The sequence below is a fragment of the Pogoniulus pusillus genome, chromosome 13 (assembly GCF_015220805.1).
Source record: "Pogoniulus pusillus isolate bPogPus1 chromosome 13, bPogPus1.pri, whole genome shotgun sequence".
Lineage (NCBI taxonomy): Eukaryota > Metazoa > Chordata > Aves > Piciformes > Lybiidae > Pogoniulus > Pogoniulus pusillus.
Window position 1 is genome coordinate 10,439,918 of NC_087276.1, and position 25,212 is coordinate 10,465,129.

The 25,212-nt window shown below is 42.4% G+C and overlaps 2 protein-coding genes across 6 annotated transcripts in view; one reads left to right on the forward strand and one right to left on the reverse strand.

Moving 5' to 3' along the window:
• The window catches only part of IFT80 (intraflagellar transport 80), an 85,939-nt gene extending 72,578 nt beyond the window's left edge, over nt 1-13,361 (reverse strand). For both annotated transcript variants that reach the window (XM_064152946.1, XM_064152947.1), the window contains exons 1-5: nt 12,876-13,361; nt 10,717-10,798; nt 9,769-9,987; nt 3,893-4,003; nt 720-788 (exon numbers count right to left, since the gene is read on the reverse strand). In XM_064152946.1, coding sequence (XP_064009016.1) covers nt 720-788; nt 3,893-4,003; nt 9,769-9,987; nt 10,717-10,756 — 439 coding nt within the window. In that variant the 5' untranslated portion in view covers nt 10,757-10,798; nt 12,876-13,361. The remainder of the gene's footprint in view (nt 1-719; nt 789-3,892; nt 4,004-9,768; nt 9,988-10,716; nt 10,799-12,875) is intronic.
• A 200-nt stretch (nt 13,362-13,561) lies between these two features.
• Nucleotides 13,562-25,212, forward strand: part of SMC4 (structural maintenance of chromosomes 4) — a 42,081-nt gene continuing 30,430 nt past the window's right edge. Inside the window, exons 1-6 of one of the 4 annotated variants that reach the window (XM_064152944.1) lie at nt 13,562-13,872; nt 15,380-15,407; nt 15,976-16,171; nt 17,310-17,488; nt 18,098-18,289; nt 20,030-20,206. In XM_064152944.1, the coding sequence (XP_064009014.1) occupies nt 16,015-16,171; nt 17,310-17,488; nt 18,098-18,289; nt 20,030-20,206 (705 nt within the window). In that variant the 5' untranslated portion in view covers nt 13,562-13,872; nt 15,380-15,407; nt 15,976-16,014. Of the gene's footprint in view, nt 13,948-15,379; nt 15,408-15,975; nt 16,172-17,309; nt 17,489-18,097; nt 18,290-20,029; nt 20,207-25,212 lie in introns of all 4 variants that reach the window. The other 3 variants (XM_064152942.1, XM_064152945.1, XM_064152943.1) reach the window with 3 other exon arrangements.

The window sequence follows — 25,212 nt, forward strand, 5'->3', positions numbered from 1 at the left end:
AGAATCCTTTAGGGTGGAATTGAAACTCCTGCCTAAAAATGTTGCAATCATAGTTTTAATTTGAAGATTTTTTTGGGGACAATTATCTCATTAAAAATTCCTCTGTGCTCAGCTCTGACTTAGGTTTCATTTTTGTTGCTCACTGTAGAATCCCAGACTGCCTCGGGTTGGAAGGGACCTTCAATGGTCATCTAGCTCCAAGTCCCCGCCACGGGGAGGAACACCAGTTTGATCAAGGCCTCATCTAGCCTGGCTTTCAAAACTTCCAGGTTTGGAGCCTCCACAACTTCTTTGGGCAACCTGTTCCAGTGCATCATCATGGGACAGAATTTCCTCCTAATGTCCAATTCTTTCAGTTTGAAGCCACCCCACCTTGCCCTGTCACTCCATGCCTTTGTCAAAAGTCCTTCTTCAGCTCTCCTCTTCAAACTCCATCAGGCTGCTCTAAGGTCTCCCTGAAACTCTCTCTTCTCCAGGCTGAACAACCTCAACTCTCTCAGCCTGGCCTCACAGCAGAGGGCCTCTAGGACTCTGGAAATTCTTGGTTTCTCCTCAGGACTTTCTTCAACAATTCTATATCCTTCCTGTTTTGGGGGATCTAGAGGGACTTACATAGGCCATTAAATACTGAAACAAAAAATCACTGCCTGTCATTTAAATGTATTTCATAATATCCCAAATTAGAAAGTTCCAACAGAGCTTCAAGAAAATCACCTTACCTTGCTGAGCTAAAGTGGATCTCAGCATTCCACTTTTAGACCAGATTTTCACTTGACCATCTTCCCCAACTGGAAAGTTAGCAGAGAAATCATTAACTTAAATGCCATAATAAATATAACAAACAGAGCACTTATATTTAAAGAGGAAACATTACAATTAAAGGAAGTTCAGGTCTTCTTCCAGCTAAATATCATTTATGTAGTCTTAACATGCTTCACTAACATCACTGGGTCAAAAAAAGGCTGGATGGCCAGGCCCAGAGAGTTGTGGTGTATGGCCTTAAATCCAGTTGGTAACCAGGTAAAAGCAAGGTTTCTCACCCAAATGGTGAAGGGTCTGGAGAACAGGTTTGGTGAAAAGCACCTAGGGGAAGCTGGATTGTTCAGCCTGGAGAATGGGACACTGAGGGGAGACCTTCTGGTTCTCTCCAACTCACTGAAAGGAGGTTGGAGCCAGGTGAGTGTTGGGTTCTTCTCTCTTGTATCACACAGAGTCACAGCAACATTCTGGATGGCAAAGACTCACAGGATCACCAAGTTCAACTGTTATCCCTACTCTGCAAAGTTGACTCTTAAACCATAGCCCATGCACCACATCCAAACAACTTTTAAACATAGCCAAGGTTGGTGACTCTGTCACCTCCTTGGGCAGCTCATTTCAGTGACTGACCAATCTTGCTGGGAAAAAATTCTTCTTAATGTCCAGTCTAAACCTACCCAATCTCAGCTTGAGGCCATTTCCCCTTGTTCTATCACTAATTATCTGTGAGAAGAGACTAGCAGCAGCCTCTCCACAGCCTCCTTTTAGGTAGCTGTGCACAGTGATGAGGTCTCCCCTCAGTCTCCTCCTCTTCACACTAACCATTCCCAGCTCCTTCAGTCAGTGCTCATATTTATTCTCCAGGCCCTTCACAGCTTCCTTACTCTCCTCTGCACTAGCTCCAGCACTCCCAAATACATCTTGTAATGAGGTACCCAAAACTGAATGCAACACTCAAGGTGTGGCCTCATCAGAGCCAAGTCCAAAGGACAATCACCTCCCTGCTCCTGCTGGACACATTTCTGACCCCAGCCAGGATGCCTTTGGCTTTCTTTGCAGTGCTGGCTCATGTGGAATTGTTTGTCTAGTACAACCCTCAAATCCCTTTCTGCCAACAGAAAGCATTGCTTGGGGCTGTTGTGGATCAAGTGCTATCAAAGAGACAGAATGGCCTCAAGTTAGACCACGGGGGGTTTAAGTTGGACATTAGGAACAGTTTCTTCACTGAAAGGGTTCTCAAGTCCTGTCACAGTCCATGCAGGGAGGTGGCAAAACCATCATTCCTGAACAGATTTAAAAGCCATGCAGATGTGGTGCTGAGGACACAGTTTAACAGCAGACTTGGTAGTGCCAGGTTAATGGTTGGACTTGATGACCTTAAAGGTCTCTGCCAGCTGAAATGATTTTATGATTCTCTAAACTGTGTATTTAAGAAGAAACATTTAAGGCTGTTCTGCTATTCTTGACAAGTCCCTTCTCCTGAAAATCTCCACAGACTTCTTAGCTGAAGCTGCTCCTGGGCAGAGCAAGTCTGTCACCAGACAAGTTCTGTATTTTCTATTTAGCATCACTGGCACTTTTCAGCCCTCTACAGTTCAACGGCCTGCAGGCTGAACAAATGAGTCTCTGAGGGGGTCTGAAGAGAGCAGGAGCAGATTTTATGTCTTAAACTGAAAGCTTCACAGTTGATAAATGGTGAAACTGAAGATAACTGAAGGCTCCTTTTGGAAGGCTTAAATTTTGTAACCTAACTTGGGAGTTTCCAAGAAGTGTAGTTTGCTTTATTAAAGTTCTTCTACAGCATGCAGCATCGTTCCGTATGGATTAAGAACAGAGATTTCCCAGACTGCTATCATATTTTGAAAGCACAGCTCTGGGCCTTCTCATTTAGGTCTCTCAGATGAAATTAATGAGGAAAAAGGTGCACATAGATGTTTAATACCATTCTTTCCTTCAAAGGTCATTTCCTCACTAGATCTCAGATTTTTCTAGCTGGCTGACATAGCTGTGAAGTGTTTAAAAAGTTTAAGAAAGATTTAATGAGATCTTATTTGTGTTCAAATAGAATCATAAAGTTTTAACTGATCCAGAATCATTAATGATTCACTCTTCCTCGTGGTGTAAAAGGGTGATCTTCTCAGAGGACACTGTTGATGAATTCCCACAGTCCCCACAAAGTCTTTCAAAAAGGAAAAAAAAGAGAGAGGATGGAAAAGGCAATTTTGACTTTTTCTTTGGAGAAGTTCCTGAGGCAAAATCTGTCTTTAAAAAGAACAATTTTTCCATGCCTCTGGGATTTCACAGCAACATGCCAGACAGAGTTCCTTGAAGCAGCATTTTAGAGTCAGACTGAGTCTGGAAACAAGCAGATCCAACATTATCTTCAGTACTTCTGGACTGAGTTGGAATTTGGCCAAAGAAATCAGCTGTGCTAGATCAACAGGAGGCTGCAGAAAATCCTGACACCAACAGAAATCCCATAAAGGAGAAGTCTATCAGAGGAAATTCAATTAGCTTCCCCTTAACATCAAGATAGAAGCTTTGGATAAAAATGTCAAAAGCAATTAATTGCCAAAAGATTCAAGACAAAGAGAGATGCAGAGATGCAGCCACTGGGAGACCACTCTCCCAGACTCAGCAGAGGAAAGAGTTAGGCTGCAGCTGGATTTACACCACTCCTAATAATAAAGGAAGAGAAACAAAAAAAAAGAACATTCAGGATGCTCATGAGACCTCATTAAACTCTGGCGGCTAAAAATCCCCAAATATGAGGTGCAGAGGTAAATCTACCACTTTAGAAACTTTTATTTGTTACAGATAAGAAAAACTATCAAATATTCTCCTTTAAGAAGTACAGAAGATAGGACAGTTTGGGTTGGAAGGGACCTGCTAAGATTATGCAGTTCCAAACCTGCTGCAATTAGCAGCGACACATCCCACTAACCCAGGATGCCCAAGGCCTCATGAAACCTGGCCTTAAACAACTGCAGGGAGGAAGCATCCACAACCTCTCTGGGCAACCTGCATCAGTGGCTCTCCACCCTCACTATCAAGAATTTCTTCCTAATCTCCAGTCTCAATCTGCCCTCCTCAAGCTTCAATCCATTGCCTTGGTCACTTGAAGGGAACTTACCTGTAACCAGTGCTGTTCCTTCATAATTCCACCTTCCTGCCAGAACAGCTCCACAGTGGGCTTCCACGCTTTTCTCTACTCTCCCTAACTTGGAGATCAAGTGGAATTTCCCTAAACAAAAGGCAGAAAAAAAGCAAATCTCGTTTGTAAATCAGCATTTAGGACTGCAGTGTTGTTATCATCTGTTAAAAAAAACCAAACGTACAAACTAGGAAACTGACACTCAAAAAAAAAAAAAAAAGAACAGAACATGCAATTAGGGTGTTCCAAACTACCATTATCCCAAACAAAAGCGCTTGTAAATGAGAGACAATTTGGCTTTGTTGCCTTTTCTTTTTCCTTTTGGTATGTCTGATCTTTGTTTTGCCTGTTCCTTTTCCTTCTGTCCCTCTGAACTTTGCCTGTTTCTCTGGGGACACGACTGCCTGATGTAATTTCATTGTCAAAAGTATATAGGCTGCAGCCCAGGACAGTCCTTGTGGGGTTTCTTTTTAAGATCTGAAAAATCACTCAGCCACCAAAAGGAAAATGGAAAAGCAAAAACAATCTGAGCATGGGTGAGTGCAGTGCTCTGAGGAAGTCTTGTTGCCTGCCTGCATTATGGAGCTGTTATGGAAATTCACAGAAGCCAAAAAACAAAGCTATTAATGATTTCAACAGAAGCATGAGGAAGTCTTTCTTTCCAAATGAGGGATGTTGCTTAAATCCAGGAAGATCAAATTTAAACTGGACCAAAGAGCAGACAAAGGACTTGGAAACATGTGGCAGAACGAACACATGGCTTAGAAGAGTTTGATGATTCAAATTAACTACTTTAAACCTCAAATTCTTTGGAAATTATTTGATCTGACTGGCCAGTGAGCACTATGAGCAGAGACCAGAGCAATCAAAACTCTTGCAGATCTAGAGGACACAGACACCACACCTCATGCTAAGTGTGTGCAAATGCTCCAGCACTTAAGATGAGATCGTTTCCCATTAATAACATCCTGCTTGGGAATACGAATCCTAAACCAGGCCATACCTGATGAGACACAACCTGAAAAATGATCCTTCTCTGGAGTAGTCAGGTTGTCAAGACCAATATGTGTATGCAGGTGAGAACAGAGTTAACTGCGAACTGTGCTGAAGTTCCCCGTGGAACTACCTCACTAAATACACATGCAGGCGGCAGAATGCAGGCAACCTGCACTGAGAGAAGCTTCAAATAACTTTTATTGTGCACTGTTTTCACATGCTTGGTTTCTGTACCCATTCTGGAGTTAGGAGCACAGCACAGACAGGGACCTGTTGAAGCAGAGCCAGAGGAGGCCACAGCAATGCTGGCAGGGCTGGAAGCCCTCTGCTGAGAGGCCAGGCTGAGAGAGTTGGGCTTGGTCAGCCTGAAGAAAAGAAGGCTCCAGGGAGACCTTCTGGTGGCCTTGCAGTGCTTAAAGGAGCTGAGCAGAAAGCTGGGCACAGACTTTTGAGCAAGGCCTGCTATGACAGGACAAGAGGGAATAGCTTTAAAGGAGATTCAGACTGGGGAGAAAGAAGAAATGTTTTAAGCTGAAAGTGGTGAGAGCCTGTTGCAGGTTGCCCAGAGAGGTGGCAGATGCCCCATGCCTGGTTTGAAACTAACATAAAGAGATTCAGACTGGAGAGAAGGAAGATGTATTTTAGCTTTGTGGTGGTGAAACACTGGCCCAAGTTGCCCAGAGATGTCCCAACCCTGGAACCATTGCAGGTCAGGTTGTTCGAGGCTGTGGGCAACCTACTTTAGTTACAAATGTTCCTGCTGACTGCAGGAATGTTGGACTAGATGATGCTGAAAGGTCCCTTCCAGTCCAAACTGGTCTGTTGTTCCATGATCTTAAAATTCAACTTAAAATCTGTTCACCAGGGTACTCTGATTAGCAGGTTAATTCCATTTTTTCCTGAACTCACAGAAAATACTAATGCTATTTCTTCCTCATTCAGTTAATTTTTTTGTTTCCTAAAGTTTTAAGTACTGATAATGTAACAGAATCCCGGCATGGTTGAATTGGAAAGGACCTCTGCTATAGCAGGGGCACCTACAGCAGCTTGCCAAACAACACAACACTCAGAGTGGATGGAAGCTCTCCAGACAAAGACTCCATAATCTTTCTGGGCAGCCTGCTCCAGGCCTCCAGCACCCTCACAACAAACAACTTTCTCCTTCTCTTCAAATGGAACCTCCCGGCTTCCAGTTTGCGTCCCTTGTCCTCTCCCTGGGCACCACTGACAAGAGCCTGGGCCCAGCCTCTTGGCCCCCACAGCTCCTTTAGCTCTTGCTGAGCATTGCTCACATATCCTATGGGGCTGCTCTTCTACAGGCTCAACAGCCCCAGGGCTCTGCCTTTGCTCCTCACAGAGCTGCTACAGGCCCCTCAACAGCTTTGTAGCCCCTGCTGGACTCTCTCCAGCAGTTCCCTGTCTCTCTTGAACTGAGGAGCCCAGCACTGGACCCAGTATTCCACCTGTGGCCTCACTAGGGCAGAGCAGAGCATGAGGAGGACCTCCCTCAGCTTGCTAGCCACACACATTCCAGGACACCATTGCTCTTCTTGGCCACAAGGACACACTGCTGGCTCAATGCTGAACACGTCCATCAGCACTCCTAAGTATCTCCCCACAGAACTGCTTCCCAGAAGCTCACCTCTCACCTGTACTGGTGCAGGGGGTTGTTAATCCTCATTCATCTCCCTTAACAAAAAATAGAGCTTTGTAAATCAGGAGCAAACTCACACACAGATCTAAAGTAAAGGTGTCCATCAACTCTGAGAATCTAATTGGAAATACTAAGAATTACTGTTTTTAAGGATGAGAAGAGTTCTATGGCTTTTTTTTTATGTTGAACCAGCAGCTTCCAGAGATCCAGGCAGAATCCATGAGACCTCAATACTTATGGAAGCAAATCCCTCACTGCCTGAGAAAAAAACTAAAGGACAGAGAGCAAGTGACTGAATGCTTGTTTTAGGGGCATTATCAGGACAACAATGGGCTGTGTCACACAGAAGATGAGAAAATCCTTTTACACTCAACTCCTCTACCACTTTTTTGAATCCTTTCCCACTCCACAAGCTTTTCCTTCTTTCACAAGGCATCTTTCAAAGAGTGAAAGATAGCAAACTGCAGCATAGCAAGAAAGAACAGAGTTTCACAGGGCAGCAAGTCCATTTTAGGAACTAAGAGAGAATTCATGTGGAAAAGATGCCACCATGCATTTAAAAACTGTATCAAAATACCCAAGATGAAACAAGGCCAAAATCAAGTTTTTATGGGGTATCATCTTTACTTCTGCAACTGCTCTACTTTTCCAAGCTATGAATTTACAACTGATGACAGTCAAACAATCTGACTCATCAGACAGGGCTTTATCACTGCATTCACAAGCAAAGGTTGCTCCAAAAGCAACCTTTCAATGGATTTCTCTGCCTTCTATTTTTTAGCTTAACACTGAGGAAGTTGAGACTTTAGAATCAGAACTTCACTTCCTTGCACACAACTAGGAAAGGAGAAAATGTAGCCACATGCCTGGCTAAAGTGATTCAACTTAATCTTAGCTTTCACAGAATCCCAGCACGGGATCATCCAGTCCAACCCCCTGCTAAAGCAGAGCACCCACAGCAACTTACTCAGCAACACAATGCCAGGGTGGGTTGGAAGCTCTCCAGACAAGGAGACTCCACAACCTCTCTGAGCAGCCTGCTCTAGGCCTCCAGCACTCTCACAACAAAGAAATTTCTCCTGGAGGTCAGATGGAGCCTCCTGGCTGCCATTTGCGCCCCTTGTCCTGTTCCTGGGCACTACTAACAAGAGCCTGGCCCCAGCCTCTTGCCCCCCACAGCTCCTTTAGCTCTTGATGAGTACTGCTCAGATGCCCTCTGGGGCTGCTCTTCTACAGGCTCTCTCAGCTCCAGGGCTTTCAGCCCTTGCTCCTCCCAGAGCTGCTTCAGGCCCCTCAGCACCTTTGCAGCCTCCCCTGGACTCTCCAGCAGTTCCCTGTCTCTCTTGAACTGGGGAGCCCAGCAAACTGCCATCAGCAAACTGGCTGAGAGTCTGCTCTGTCCCTTCATCCAGGTTGCTGCTGAACAAGACTGGACCCAGTGAGCACCACTAGGTGCACGCCTTCTGCACCTAAATTTGCTAAGTATCCTCAGATTTGTCAAACACTGTTTCTTTATTTTTCTGAACTACTGAAGCCAGCAGCTGTCCTCAGCCTTAAAGCAACTCTGCAGTTCTGAAGGAAACTGAAGCAAGAGATTAACAGCCTGTTCAAATCCAGAGTATAACACAGGTATGTTTTGTTCATCACTTGCCATGGACTTGTAAACAGTAACATAAAAATACCAATAACATTACAAGTTGAAAAATTAGCTGTATTCATTTGTGATTTGTGCTTAGTAAGCAGTTTAAAGCTGCACATGCCCTTTACTTTTGCAAAAAAACAGCAACAAGATCAATGGAAGCAGGAAGCAGAACAATGTGCCACAGGAGATGCAGCTTGGATGAAAACCCAAGAGGATTAAATTTACATTTGCTCTAATTTCACAAACAGCTGGACTTCAACTAGGAATTAAGGCAAGCCTGTAAAGACATTATCCTCCCTTTCCATCGGATTCAGCACATTTCCAGGAATCCTTATCACACAGATGAAGTAGCTGCTGCAGGAGAACTGCAGGCTTGAGATGTAAGGCAGGCAAATGATGGTTAATGAAAATGTTCAGTGATAAGATTTCAGAAAGCAGCAAACAAACACCAAAAACTCCTGCTTTTACCATGCAAGAATTCACAAGGTAAATCATCTTTGTAAGAGAAGGTTTTGTGCAAAGTGCTGTTACACTAGGAGACAAAAACTTGGAAATGAAGTTGCAATCTGGATTTCTTCTTTCACAACTTAGGGTAGCATTGGTTTGTATTTTGATTTCACTGAAAACCAAAAGCAAAAGCAACATCTCTGTGACTTTTCGGCAAATGCACCTCACAGAATCACAGAATTACTGAGGCTGGCATAGACCTCTGAGATCATCCAGTCCAGCCCATGCCCTAATACCACCACACTGACCAAACCACAGCACAAAGTGCCACATCCAAGCTTTCCTTGAACACCTCCAGGGACAGTGACTCCACCACCTCCCTGGGCAGTCCACTCCAGTGTCTTAGGGACAGTGTGGTATCAATGCTAAGAGCTTCTTCCTTAGACTTAAAACCAATTATGACACTTTATTTTCAGCTAGTTATAGGTGCTGGGGACAACAGGATGAAGCCAGTCAGTGGTGCCCAGGGACAGGACAAGGGGCAAACTGGGAACTCAGGAGGTTCCATCTGAAGAGAAAATTCTTTGGTGTAGGGGTGCTGGAGGCCTGGAGCAGGCTGCTCAAAGAGGTTATGGTTTCCTTGACTGGAGAGATTCCAAACACTCCTGGGCATTGTGATGCTGGGCAAGCTGCTGTGGGTGCCCTGCTTCAGCAGATCATTATGGACTGGATGATCTTGAGAGGTCACTTCCAAGCCCCACCATGCCGAGATTGTGAGATTTCAGTCACTCAGTCATCAGCTTTCACACCTGTGATTAGGGACCTATGTTGGCACACAGTACAGACATATTTAAAACTCCTGGTTTATAAAAAGATGATAGAAATGGATCTTAGAGTAAAAACAACATACCCTTCTTGCTAACACTCTATTGGAGAATATTAGTGATGCAGTGTATGAAACACAAAGGAATTACTAGTTCTACACCAATGCAACTGGCATAGTAGGTATTTAAAGCTGCTTTATGGCAAATTATTTAACCACAAATAACTTCTCATGTGTACATATGACATAAGCAGAAAGCTGCATGAACCTATCAACATTTTCAAATGACTTACCATCAGAACTTGTAAGAACAAAGCTCTCAGCCTGAGACTGCTTCTTCCCACCTATACTTCTGGGAAGCCAGTGGAGATCTATAGGATAAATCTCATCAGGCAGTTTCACTACTCGAGTTGTCTCGCTGGTTAAAAGGTTCCATTTCATAATCTGGTGATCATCACTGCAGGAATAGAGCTCGTCAGCTGTAGTCCATCCCACACAGCTAACTAATTCTTTATGTTTAATTAAATTAAGGAAACTTCAGTTATTACAAATAAGTCTGCAAAATATCTCATCTGTGATCTACAAAGCTGAAAGAACAGTACAGGAAGATTATTTTGATTAAGATCACATGGAATGTTTTAGATAAAAAAATAGGATTCCTTTTTTTTTTCTTTTGTGTTAAGAGAAGGTGGTAGAAAATCAGCAAAAAAAAAAAGCAAGCTATCACATGAAAATATAACTTCTACTGAAACACAGTTGAAATGTTGAGTTACACCTATAGAGGGGTAAAACCCATCCACAATGGAAGCACAAATCACCCAACTGTCATTGAATTTTGCCAGTTTGTAAACACCACATCTAATAAAAGCTGACATATAAGTTGATCTAATTTATTAGCAGGAAAAATAGAATTTAAATTTACATTCTTCAACTATGTCTTACCACAAAGAAGCAGATGTAGCAATATTTACTAACTGGAAAAGCTTTTAGCTTGTCACCACAAATAAGAAGGGAATCAGAACCTCAAAATACAGCTTCTGAAAGGAAGTTTTTAGAGCAAAAGTATTAAATGTGTCTTAAAATGTTGCCCTTAAAGATTGCACTGAATAGCAGGGCGAAGAAAAAAAGAGTAAAAAGCCATCTGTAAAGTACAAATATTTTACTGTGACACCTATGCTAAGGATCAAAAGAATCAATTCAGAATTAACAAGCTTTTCTACAGTTTATTTTGATAGAAAGGATATGTTTTGGCTCCTTTAGAAGTGAAGTCTTCAGTCTCATTTCAGTTGTAGCGTTAACAAAAGATATGCAGGTACATTTTAACTGTAACAAACCAAAATAAACACATACATTAAGAAGCCAAAATTAAAAGATGTTAACAGCAAGAGGGATTGAAGCAATGTTAGACTAGTACTGTGGGAAAAAAGCATCAAAGCAGACCTGACTTTAAAGGGAATTCTGTTTGTATGACACCTGACTCCACTTTACCTGATCTCCAAGTATACATACACCGGACAATTTAAAGAACAAGTGAGGAGTGCAATGGTAAAACATTAAGGTTGAAACACTGAGGTTTTCTTGGGCTGACATAGCTGTTAAGGGTTTTCCAAGGGAAAACCTGGAATCACAAACTTTTCAAGGAACTTCATGCTTGCTCAGACACAAAATAGAGGAAAAAGTCATACCACAGAAAGAATTCTGCTGTGACACAGCATCTTAGTACTTCATCAACACTCCTATCAGTTATGTTTATGATACTTCACTGCAACACACTAATTCTATTAGCAGTTCACTGGTGTCCCCTCTTGTGACAGCAAAAGTCTTTATCTGTCCCTGGACAGCATAGATGTGTTGAAAGAACTGAGGGCAAGAGGGAGAGAGCTGGAGGTACATTATGAGAAGACCACAATGATACACAACGTGGCTTTTTAATCTGGAATATTTTCATCATAAAACTTACTGCATGTCAAATCAAGAAGTATTAAAAGGCTGAAAATCGAAAGCCAGAATTTTCTGTGCCCAAATAATAAGTTATTTTCAACTCTAATTGATAAACACACAAAGGTTATTTCTATTTTAGTAACTAAACCTCTCCTACTTGAATGTCTAATTTCCTTCTCCTAACCTTATCCCAAAACTGGATAGGATGTCTCATCATCAAGGCATGTGAAAGAGGTACCAAACTTTTACATCGTATTAAAAGTAGCCTTTTCACCACATCTTTGAGTTCTGTATGGTGGCAATGCACCTACATATATACTCTTTCAACTTATGCCAGGAAGTTTTCTGCTGATCAGTTGCATAGCTAATCTCTGTGCCACGAATTCTAAACCAGCATCTGTAAGATGTGTATACAGGAAAAAAAAACCAGTAAGAAAACCACCACTGAGCAGAACGGCACTAAGGATTCCTTGTCCAGGTTAACGTAAGCACGCAAGCACCTCTTCTGTTTAACACAATACCTCAATATTTATTTGGATGCGTGGATCTTATCTGTTTATACCTGCTGTGCACACTACACCTCGTTAAACCCATCTTTTTCACTTGCTGCTTGGTAGCTTTAAAGATTTCCTTTTTTACTTCGATTTCTCACTTTGAGTTTCAGCAGGCATCTGGTCTGTCAAGTTTCCAGCTTGCACTCTCTCCCTACCCCCACTCTACAATGTTATTCTCCTTTCAAAGACAGGACTAGAACTTTATTAGAACTTTTGAAAACGGCTTAAATACTCGATGTCAACCTACAAGGCAGAATGCTCACTCTTTAGGCCGCGTAACTCATCTGCTGTCATCAACAGGTACATCGTTATTACCCACTCTACCACATACAGCTCTGCAACGAGCCCAACAACAGGTTATCCGAAAGCATTTACTAATTTACAAAAGACGGGGCAAAACCAACGAGGCGTTGTTCTGGCAGTCTGCTAAGCTTGGCTCAGCTTCTCCCAGCCTCACACTCCCTCTTGGTCCTAGTCTCACACTGCAGCCCCGGTCCCTTGCCCGCTTCCCCCGCCACCCCAGCCGTTTCCCCTCCGGAGCTGCTGAACGAGGAGACGAGGATGAGAGACGGGATATTGAGCAAGAGCCGGAGAGAAAGCGAAGGGAAAGGCAGGAAAGACAGAGAAGGCGTAGATGGCGGTGGCGGGGCAGGAGCTGGCTCCTCACAGCACGGCTGTCCCCCAGGCGGCTTTGGCTCGTGGCTCCGAGAGAGCCGCAGTCCGACTCAGGCACCGCACAGCTGGCAAGGCCCCCCGCTCCGGCAGTGCCAGCACCCCCTTTCCCCTCAAAGCTTCCAGCTTCCCAAGCAGCAAACCGCCTCCCGCGCCTTTCCCCAGGCGAGCACCAGTGTCCGCTCCCCGCAAGGGCCGTGCGGAGCTGGGGGTCGGGACTCCCCCGCCCTTACCTCGCCGCCCGGCGGTCTCCCGGAGCTCTCCTTCCTCTCCTCCTACGCCAAGCCAGAGGCACCGGTCAGGGTCCCGACCCTTTCGCCCACCATGGAGTGAGTCAGACCTGCCCTGGCGAGGGGAGGGGGGATCACTACCTCCTCCTTCTACCCCAGCCCGCCTTTACCTGGAGAGCGCAGCGCTACGGGGACCACTGCCTCAGCAGCCAGCTCTCATCCCCGGCTATGCTCCCGCTCTAATCCCGCCTTCCTCACCGTCCCCGCTGACCGACCGAGGCGGCGGCTGCCCGCTCCCCCCGCGGCCAAGCGGGTCCGTCGCTATGGCTACTTCCCGCGAGAACTCTTCCTCCTCCTCCTCATCCCACCGCCACCTCACAGGCCCTCCCCGACCAGGTGACAGCGGCCCGCTGGCGTCACTGCGCGGCCCGTTAGTTAATACCCCTTTAAAACCGCCGTGCCCTCACAACTTTTACTTTTTTAATCCTTTTTTGTTGGCGACTTTTACTAAGAGCAGCACCTCCTCGGCGGCCTCTCCGGCCCTCCACCACCTCACAGCCCAGTTGCCGGAGTAACCAAGCGCCGCCCCCTGACCTACTTCTACAGTTAAAACCGAGTCCCTTAAAAGCGGGGCGGGCAGGTGGGTACGCCTACGAGGACATAAACAACCGCAAGTTTCTTCCCTCTCTCTCCCCCCGCCACCGACCATCCCCTCAGCGAAAGGAGCTCAAGTCACTGCCGCGCCCCGCGCTCCGCGCAGTAACGGCAAACAAGATGGCGCCGAGCGGGGCGGTTTTTCCGCCCGTTCAAACCCGCGGGAGGCCGGCCCCTGCCTTCCCAGCATGCCCCGCGCCTTTTCTAACGAATTTCGGTTCGAGTTCGCCGTTTGGGCGCCATTTTCGAGTGTGGAAGCCGCCGAGCCGCAGTCCCAGCCCGAGCCGTCCGCTCCTGGCCGCCACTTGTGCCCTCGCAGGGGGCCAGACGCTGGTAGTTCTTGAAGGTACCAGTTCCGCGGGCAGCGCCGGATAGTTCGAGGCAGGGTTTTGTGCTGAAGCGGCGGTAGTTTGCCTGAGGGGTAGGTGGAGTTGGGGGGTTCCCCGGCAGTGAGCGGGGCGGTGGAGATGTGCTTAGGGCGCTTCGCTGGGCAGGGCTTGCTGAGAGAGAAAGTAGGGAGGTGGCGGACTCTGTTCCCCAGCCAGTTTTTCTTGTCCTCGTCCTGAGGGAGCGAGAGGCGGTGGCAGCCCCTCTCTCCGGGCCTGGGCGGGTGGGGGCTGCCCAGCTGAAGGCTCTTCGCGAGGGGTGCAGGTTGCCCGACGACTTCTCGTTCACCGCGCTAGAGGGTCACAGCGGACCCAGCGTCCACTCTATTTGGTGTCGGCAGATGAGTTTGGAGGGGAGGGGGGGATGAGAGAGGGTCTTCTGCAGTTCAAAGGAGAAGGCCACGGATTCACGCTGTGCCCTTACGGGCCTCAGGGGACCGTGAATCGGACCCACCTAGAACAGGGAGCTCTAGGGATACGTTTCCGTAACACAGGGTCCCGATTTTAATGGGGTTACGAAGCATGGAGCCACCTATCACTAGTTCTGCCTCTTTCTATGCTTGAAGTATGAGAGAGGAATCTTTAGAAAGTCTCTAACGACTTGGAAAGACCGGGGGCAGCTGGACTCCTTAGGTAACGGACGGGTTTGGAAAAAAGCCTCAAAGCAAACCCAAAGGCTTTCACTGACACGGCTTGTCGCTCTCAAATGTAGTCGGATGTTCTTAAGGAAGCCTTTGTGTCCATCTTTAGCTCTCTTTTTTCGCCGTCCCCGTAACAGAAAACGGCACTTGGCAGGAGATCGCGGAGCGATGCTTTTAACAAACACCTTTGGAGCTGCCTCGGGGGAGGAGCTGGGCACGAATTTGTTAAATTTGTTAGTGTGTGGCAGCTGATTTATCGCGATTTAAAAGCTGAGGTCAAGTAGTTATGCCTGTTGATTCTGTTGAAGTGTCCGTGATGGGGGAAGGGTAGGTAAGGTAAATAGGTCTATATTGCACAATTCTGTTGGAGTGGAGCAGTTTGGGGAAAAAAACAATAATAATCTGGGACTTCGAGAGGCTGTAATTGTCTGAGACAGCCATTGCGGAACACTTCTGACCAGGGGCATAGACACAAATTGCCTTAAAATGAGTTCTTTCTCTCATTTCCCCCCCTCCCCCATTGTCCCAAATGAAGGACTCTCATGAGAGTGTGGGCTGGGGGTAGGTCTGAAAACGTCAAATGATTGGCACCAATTGTAAGATGACTTTCTAACCACGTCAGGTTTTTTTATCTTGCGAGAAGTAAACTTTCTCATGTCTGTTTTTCTGCAAACTAACTTCGCCACTTGCTGCAGTTTAAACTTTTTGGTGGAGATTTTTTTTTTTGCAGCCGTCTTTCTCATCGTTTGCTTTGTATTTATACGTGTTGGGAGCGTTGCTTCAGTGCCAGATGATTGACTTTTGTTAATGTTTCTCTCCTGATCAGTTAACTTGAACATTGCAACCAGATGAAGGTATTTTCTTTTGCTTTCTCTGTTAAACGTTGAATGCTGGCAGTAGTGGTTGTGTGATATTTTGGTGAAATGAATGCGTTGACTTAAACGTGTGTAAGAGTCAAGTCTTTGCTGCAACTATGCCGGTCTTTTTGTTTGTCTACCTATATAAAATACAGTCAATGAGGGCTGTTGAAACGTGTCGGCTCCAAAACGTGTGTGTAGAAGAGTACTTCAGGAGAGTATAGACATATAGCTACTCAGTTCTTTACTGCGAATGTGTCTTTAACACTTTTTCCTCCAGCATCATCCCAGTTGCTTTCTCTGAGCGTAACAACTGCACAGAACGTGGCTGTGTGGGTTTTCGGTAGCAGACTTGAGCTGTTTCTACAGATTAGGGACTGTCCGTTGTTTGGGATAGAGGGATGTATTTTAAAATAGATCATTGTGAGGCTTGAGGGTTTTTTGGGGAGTTGTCTTCAAAATCCTTGAGTTTCTGAGTTAGCCAAACATCTGGGCAAACATGTAGGTATATTCCTTAGAGGGTTGTAGCTCAATGCTTAGACCGTGGGGTTCTCTTGTTTGCTAGCAAAAGAGATAGATCCCTTCTGTAATTTGATTGCTTGGAATGGAAGCGGAACAGCCAAGCAAGACGATGCCAAGCAAGAGCACCGAATCCTCCACAGCAGCCCATCCAAAAGGCAGAAAGCCCTTAGAGGACTCTATCACTGACATGGAAGTGGAAAATGAAGACACCAGGCAGTCTGGTGAGGTGTCTCCACAAGGTAAGTTTGGATATCGGGGTTCTGCCGGGGTGTGAGCTTGATGGTAGTGCCTGTTTAGAAACAATCTTCAGTTGAATTTACCAACTGTCCCAGACAGAATTTTTGCCTTCCTTTACTAGAGAGGAATATTGAAAGCCTTGACTCCTGGCAAGTTTGAACTGGGTTTTAGATGGGTAAGAGAAGCCTTGCAAAGAGTTAAAGTGTTTGGAGCAGTGATTTAATACAAGTGCAAAAGCAATTTGTAGCCTTTCTAAGCCCATTTCTTATTCCTGATCTTTAACATTGTACTTACAGATTGTGGTACAACAGCAGGATTTTTTCAGATGTATATAGAGCCAGTGGTGTGGGATTTCATGGAATGAAATAAATATCAAGTTTATTTACTTAACTCTTAAAATTATTTGACTTTCTTTTTCACGAAGCAGTGTTTTTTCTGGAGTTTATGCTGAAAGTGTGGGAAAAAAAGCAGCGTGTGTCTTTTCGGGTAGCCACATATGCAATTATTAAAGCAAGGTATTTGACAAATGGATTAATATGTTTAAATTGGTAGCAAAAACTTCCGTCTATTTGAAGCAAAAAGCTGCTAGTGACTGTTGAAAGGCTGCTTTGCTCACAACTAGCTGATATCCAGGGGGCCAGTTTGTTTTCGTAACAAACTTCCTGTCTTTGCAAAGCAGTTGTGCTGTCATTACAGCTTTCAGAGCATTGTGCAGCGCTCCCCAAATCTTGCAGAGTGACTTGTGAGCAGGCTTGAAATGTGGCTTTGCACTTATTAATGAGAAAGGCTTTGCCTGGTTCAGATTTGTAGGCTTTATTGTGATGGTTGTAGCTATTGTCATTGCAGAGTGCCTCTTAAAGCGTGTTAGAATAAGAATTACATAATGAAGGAACAAGCCCACGAGTGCATCGGTGGGACATCTTACGTATTTCTTTTGAAAGGCTTACTTGGTGGAAAAGACTTTTAATTCCACTCAGCTCATTAGAATAATTACAGGCAAAACTACAGGTTTGCTTTCTGTAGAAATAATGTTTGCTTTTCCAATTGAACACTTTAAAAGGTGTCTGGTCATTGGGAGCTTATGGGTTGTTTGTTTTGTTGTTTTTTCCCCCCTTTCTGCTTATTTTGGATGGCTTTTAGCAGTCTCAGGTGAAGTGCTTGATAATCGAAGTTTAGAAGAGATTTTGGGTAGCATCCCTCCTCCCCCACCTCCAGCAATGACCAACGAAGCTGGTGCTCCTCGTCTTATGATAACTCATATTGTAAACCAGAACTTCAAATCCTATGCAGGGAAGAAAATTTTGGGACCTTTTCATAAGGTATAATTTCTTTTACCTAATTTTTAGAACGAAGCTAATACCTTGCTATGTGTTAGTATTCTTCCTGTATTTTCATGCAAGCTCACCTCAAGAGCTGAAAAATATATGAGGTTTAGAATTGCTTTCATAGAGAAATTCTAAATTTTCATTATTGGCCATAGGAAAAAAGTGAAGTGCAACTTTGTGATCCTGTATAATTGTATTTTGTCAGGACCCTTTGAAAACCAAGACTCTTCTCTTGATTTCGTTTACTGGAGAATTTTCAGGGGTGTGTTTGAAGAATGAGAATATTTTTTAGTACCCACAAGAGACTGAGGTGGCTAATCACAAAATTTCCTTGTGAACATGCTGGCTAAGTGCAGTGCTGCTTCAAGTTCAGTTAAAGTTTAGAAAGTTGAGCTGTGGTGTGCTTATTTTTTTTCGTTTATTTTATTTTTTTTAAAGAAGTTGTACTATTTTACCTTTGAGAGTAAAAACTAAGCTATCAACAGTCTGCAGTTGCATGCACTAGGAATAACTGTTTTCAACTATTCACAAATGAAATGGGTGATGTTCACTGCCTAGGATCCTTTCTCTTTGGACATAACTTTTTTTCTTTCTATTATGCAGCGTTTTTCATGTATTATTGGGCCTAATGGCAGTGGCAAGTCCAATGTCATTGATTCGATGCTTTTTGTGTTTGGCTATCGAGCACAAAAAATCAGATCCAAAAAACTCTCTGTGCTGATCCATAATTCTGACGAACACAGGGACATCCAGAGTTGTTCTGTAGAAATCCACTTCCAAAAGATCATTGACAAGGTAGGTATGCTTCTAGTCACAACAGGGGAGGCTTTTGTTTTTTCCTTTAAGGGTTTGAAAAGCTTTTAATATTCGGTTATTTCAGTTTGAGCTGGGGAAAACTTCAGAGCATGATTAGTTTACCTTCAGGGGGTAAAAAAAAATCAATTCAGAGTTAATTAGCTTAAGTTCCCCTATTGAATAGTGCAGCTCTTAAATTATTAGTAGGGATTCTTGTTTTATTTTCTACAAGACTAATACCTGATACATGTCTGGTTTAAAACTCTTTAGGAATGTGTAATAATCATTTTAAGCAGAAGTCGTTTTAGACCTGTTACCTCAATTAAATAAAATTGATTTCAGAAATGAATACAGCCTCCAAAACTGTCTGTGTTTGGGCATATTATATATTCTGAAGTTTATAATATTAGCATCTATGTTAAGAAATAAGGAATATTTAAACAACACTTTTTAAACCAGCTAGAAACAATTTTAGCTTCTCTAGGTTTCAAAAATATCTAAGGGACCTGAAGCTTTCTTTACATGTTATAGACTCTACAAGCATGCTGCAAATTTAAACCATTTTTGAAACTAAAATTCAGGACACTGCCTGATATCACTAAATGTTTCTGAACCTGGTATTTTGTTTGAATGAAGTAAAAAATGTTGGGGAAAAAAAACCCCAATATTATATTGTCACTTAGTTGTGATAAAATCTTCAGGACAAATTATTTTATTTACTGAACTTCCAATGCAAGGATTTTTTTTTTTAATTTATTTAAATTGAGGTTTTCTCCACACATTGTAGCTAAAGTGTAAATTGCTGAGTTTTGGGCTAGTCAAAACAGTGGGAAATGTACATTAAATAAAAAATTGGATTAATAAACTGGCAATTTATATAGCCTTTGAGGGAGCTGTTTTAAAAGGAGTTTTTTTTTAATACATAAGCCTTTTTTCTTGTATTTATAATAAGCAGATTCAAAAAATCTTAAGGTTTTTTGTTAGGTTTTTTTTAGCATTAAAGTCAGATCTTGGAGCTAACTGTATGATCCAAAACACTTCTGCCTGCACCAGATAGCAGCTTGCTTATGCTCTTGGGAGTTGATCTGGAAAAGTGGCAGGCCAGTTTAAGTCTTTTCAAAAAGCAGGCATGAATTTGAGCTTTTTCAAGTATATCACCAGCTTTGGTTTAGTAGTTGCTTCGTAGGTAAGTTTGAAATCTCTGTTTGAAGCTGATGAGGTCATATTTGTCACATCTTTAATATTTTGCTTTTTTATCTTCTGTATTTTCTCTTTAGAAGCACTCAGATAAAAGTAACCCTTTTCCTTAGCACTGCAAGAGCAGTTTAACATGCAAGCAGCAGTGAAGTCAGTCAAGGCTTTTTAATCTGAAATTTCAAGTGTGGACTAGCACAGCCACTTAAAATTTGCAGTAGGTCTTTTCCTTTGCGATTTGAAGCAGTGGTGTAAAGAATAAATTAAAACATTTTCAAGGCAATCACTTGTATTAGAGGTGAGAAAGGCATAATATGAAGTTTAAATCATTTGAGACATTTTTTTCCCATTTGTCAAGGTGGTGTGTTTTCGTTTTCCTTTTTTTTAACTGTGCAATTTTAAGACAATTTCCCCCCTTCTATTAGACCCCAGAGTGCAGTTGACTTACAACCTGAACATGACAAACCTTCTGTGCTTAACTGTGAAATATGAGGTAAACTTGTGCTGTAATAATTTGGGGTTTGGCTTTGTTTTTCCTCCAAACAGGAAGGAGATGATTATGAAGTCATTCCTGACAGCAAATTTTATGTATCTAGAACTGCTTATAAAGATAATTCTTCTGTCTACTACATCAATGGGAAGAAAACAACATTCAAAGATGTTGGTGTTCTTCTTCGAAGCCATGGAATTGATCTGGATCATAACAGATTCTTAATTTTGCAGGTTGGTGAGATGAATAAACCCAATTTTAAGTCAAGCTTTATTTCCAGTTTTTATAGCTATAAAAAATGCTGTCTAGGTTTTTCAGCCCTGGGTTTGAGAGGCCTTAAAGTACTCTAGCAGCACATCATGGTTTGCATGATCTTGTAAAGATGCGAATCATCATTTGCTGCTTTAGCAATTTAAGGAAGAAAAGCAGTTGAAGATAACTAACAGAATTTTTTCTGCCTTCCTGATGTGTGGATGAATAGAAGAGTTGTCATACTTGTTCCGCCCTAGCAGCACGTAAATATTGGTGTAGTAAAATAAACTTTAAACCCCAATATTATTGTGCTGCTTAAGCGTGGCAGAGATCCATCATCTTTTGTACTTGAGATAAAAATGCATCAATATTAACTGAAACTTCTGATTCTCCTTGGAAGTTAACTTTATCTATGCTCTAATATATAGATGTGGTTTTACTGGAGGGGTATGTATATAAAAAAACCATGAACTGCATGAAGATGGAGTGCAAGGAACACATGGAGTGTGCTTTTTGTTTACCCTGTACTGTGGAGAACTCAGAAGAGGAGCAGGTTTTTTGATAATTCAAGCTATAGTTTTAAAAGCTACAGTTTGCAGCACATACTGTAAAAATCATTACCAAATTTGTTAATATGATATCATTTATATTCAGATTTCACCTTAAAATTAGAAAGTTTGCTATTTAAAGGACAGGCTGAAGACAAGTGTGTCATTTCCCCCCCCCCCAACTTTTAAGTAGTAATCAGGAATTTTGCTATCACTAAGCACTTAAAGTTTAAATTGAATTCAAGTACCTGGTGGAAATATTTAAATATTAATTCATCTGAGGTACCTTTCTGCAATTCCCTGTGATTATTTCACCAGGTCCCAAATTTACTGTGAAGGATCATGACCTGGAAAATTAATGAATAGTAAGAGCCTTCCAAGGCCTGAAATTTTTCAATAAGGTTTATTTTAGGCCTGTGTCTGTCAAAGGAGCTTCCAGTTCCCCCTCTGAAAAAAATACTAAGTTCTAGCTAGGTCGCTGGGCTTGCTTCACTTCCTCCAGCCTTCTCATGCAGTCCTTTTTTACAGTTACACCCACAAAAAGAGGATATATCTCTTCTAAACTCTCTGTGCCAGCTAGTTATTCCCACCAACACTTTCTTCCTGCATTTTTTGTTTTATGATGAAGTGAGGTAGGTCCAAGAAAACAATTGCACTACTTGGTTATTTTCTATACAGCTGTTGTGAAGTATTTTAGCACCATTTTTAAAAGGGAGAGAATGCAGAGTCAAAGATTAAATGAGGTAGAAATTATGCTGCAGAGAAATCTAAAGCTTAGTGTTAGAGACCTTTTTTGCCTCTGGGAGGAGGGAAAGGGAACAGTTAGGAGCAAATATTGCTAAGCTTTTTGAATTTTTACTCTCCCCCCCAAGTCTGATTTGATTTCTTCTCCCATTATTTCCCAGGAATTTATCAGTGAGGAGAACATGCCTTTTTCTTAAAGCTTGAATCTCCACCTGTATAGTGGGAAATAAAGGGGAGGAAAAACCAAAATTCAGGCATAAATCAGTGCTGATCACCTCCTTTTTTTTTTTTTCATTTTTGTTTTCACTAGACTCTCTGCGGGTAATGGATTATTATGAAGGGCAAGGGAAACTGGTGAGATTTTCTGTCTGTGTACTCTTTCTGACTTTGTCTTTGCACAGAAGGTTTTGAGCCTTTTTTTAAAATTCAATCTGCTGATTTGATTCAAAGATGAGGATTTTTCATTTGGGAAATGCAGCAATTTTTTTTTTTTCATATAATGACAACAGAACTTCAAATCTCAAATCCCAAAAATTACAGTTAGAAATAAATGAAACTGGGTCAGAAGGCTCAGGCAGTGAACTACAACCACAAATATATTTTTTTTCCTAACATTTTTCACAATAAGGATCTGTCACAAAGATTGCTCCTTTTTTTCTTAGTATTTTTCAGATTCAGTTGTTTAAAAGTGGAGAGATTAGTAACAAGTCTGTTTAGCTTTTACTCTGCTCTTGTTAGAGCTAAACTAAACCAGGCTATCCAAAGTTTAACCAGGTGTCAACTAATTTTCTCATTTAAAGTAAGTACTAAATATCTTTGATTTTTGACTGTGTCAGTAGGGTGTAATTAAAATATTTCACTTATACTACACATTTTAAGTAAAAAATCCTGTTAAGGATTATAAAACACTGAGATTGTGACAGAATATTCAGTGGGTACTACTAAATAAAAAGGTGCGAGAAGATGTTTTACATGCAGTGACAAATACTTTAGATTCTTGATTAGATGTTTGATTTAGATGATAGTATGCTAGCATCTTTAGCATTGCTCATTGCTTTTTAGAAGAGTGCTTTATCTTTTTGGCATCATCTGCCTGTTTCACTCCCTATTTTCCTTTTTTTTTTTTCCTGACATAGCAGATTTTGGAGTCATTTGGGATAGAATTTGTAAGCTTAGGCCAGGGCTGCATGTTGTAAAAGTTGGATAGGGCATGATAGAGGTGCTGATGCCATACAGAAATACTAAAGTCCAACTACTGATGACTTGTGAGGAGAGTTACAAAAATCCTCTCTGGAGAAACAGGAGTATGTCAGAGTGAGTAATGTACAAGTGTTGTGAGTCGTGGAAGTGTTGCAAGTTCTGTGCCTGAACCAGCTGATTGAAAAGTATCTTGTTTTAAAATGGTTCTAATTGCAACATTTAACAGGAGGAGTGATCCTTAACTTCTAATAATTTGTATTTTATGTTCATAATCACTTGCTCTGTGCTTTTAGTATGCTAGGAGTAGACAAACTGCCACAGCCTGAAACAGCCTGCAACAGGAAAAAAACCACCATGTCACTTAACAGCATGCTGAGTACTGTGGTAACATCTAGCATCTTGCTGCCGTTTTTCTCTTCCACATTTAATGCCCCAACCACAGTAATGTGTGTACTTGTGAAGAACAACTAATAAAACTGCTTAGCTGTTCTCTTCTTCGGGATGTCAGTGTACCCAGTCCCAGCACGGTGAGGGTTGGAATGAACCTCTGGAGAAGATCATCCAGCCCAACCCTCTGCCAAAGCACAGGTTCATACACTGAAAACGTGTGTAGGTTCAGTGTTCTTACTGGCCAAGGCAAGGCTCAGCAGAGGTAAGTATGTTTGCTTAGTAGTGACTCCTAAGCAGCTTAGCCTTGAGGACAGAAAAAAAATCTCAGCCTGGTTTGCCTCTGAAGAATGACTGAAAAATGGGGAACACTAAAAGACTCTGTTTTGGACGTGGCAGGGTGGGATGGCTGGGGAGCAAAGCAAACTACCTGTGGACAGCAACAATTAATGGCCACTGAAAGTGGCTTTTTAATCTGTCAAGGTAAGAGAATATAATCTAGACAAACTTTTTAAAGGGAAGTGGAATTTCCTAGGTAACTCCCATACAAGATTCATTTGAAAAGTTCTTGAAAAAAAAGTAATAAATGGCACAAAACTGTAGATAAACTAAAGTTATATTAAAATACAGTATCATGGGAGTAGACGGTTGATTTCCATTTCCTTCAGGATCTACTTTCAAATTAAAACAAGTTTAAGTAAATTTTGTACTAATTACAGTAGTATTTCACTTAAATGCGTTTGATAGACTTAAAGCCTTGTCATGTAATTTCCAAGCAAGTAGAAACAGCTACAGTGATTTATATGGCATGTCTTTTTCTAACTGATTGGAACAGCTTTTTGTAAGGTACTAGGTCCTGTCCTGTGGCAAGACTGTTACCAGAAAGGAAGTTTTAGTCAAGTTTTTCACCTGCTGTTTTGTGGGAATAATGGAGGAGTTGCTTTTCCAGTGTGTTGGAGAGGAAATGAGGGAGAGAAGATTACCTTGCTGAGACAAGCCTGAAGGTCCCACTTTGTTGAGCTTGGCTTTCCTACTGAGGGGCACCAACACCTGAGCTACAGCAGAAGGGCACTGCTGCCAGCAGTGGTGGTGAAGAGGGGTCTGAGAGGGGTCAAGGTCAGCTGAGCTGATAGGAAGAATTAAGAAGTATGAGAATATGATTAAAGCTGAATTCTTTGGGGAAAAAAGCTTAGCATCACATGGATTCATTTTCCTCCTATTTCACTGACATAGTGTACGCTTTCTGCTGAATATAGGTCTGCTAATATGTTTGTGGGGCTACAAAATTAATTTTCTTCTATTATCAGAAAACCTAATGTTGGCTACTCTGGTTTTTGGGTTGTTTGCTTTTTGGCCAGTCGCAGCACAATACTGTAGCCAGTCTTTATTAAACTTTCTGCAGAAAAGCAGGGAAATAGGGATAGAGAGGGCAAGCTTGTTTCTGAGGACAGTGTGTAATTGAGAGGGATCAATTAAACAGTTTAATTAGACCATACCAATAATCTGAAGTTAAACACTGTAGGTTGAGTTTAACAATAACTGACTTTGATTCCAGAGTCACTCTAGATTTGTGTTCAGTTCGTATTCTTGTTTGAAATGCAACAATGTCCTTAAAGCTTCTAAAATTAGACAGATGTGCAAACAACTTGACAAAGGCTACTTTTAAATTGCTTCCAGAATGCAGAGTAGTCATTTTGTGCAAACAACTGTAAGTTGTATAACTGCCTAATTCTAAGTCTTCCTTCGTCTGTGATCAGTAGTGGCCTTGTAGATTTATGTATACGATTTTGTTGCTTCTTTTTAACTTCTTTGACTTCCCACATTAATTTGTAACACTTTCCTTGGAAGGTTGAGGGGAGATTATTTGATACTTCACTCCTCTGTGTTTGCCACCTGGTAGAACTGAAGGGTAGAAGTAAGGTAGCACTGCAAACAGTAAGAAAAAGCAATAATTGACAAGCTGAAAGTATTGGGCTTGTCCAGCCTGGGAAAGAGACAGCTCCAGGGAGACATTAGAGCAGCCTTCCAGCATTTGAAGTGGGCTACAGGATTGCTGGAGAGGGCATGTAATGGCACAACATGGGGTACTGACTTCAAAACTAGAATTC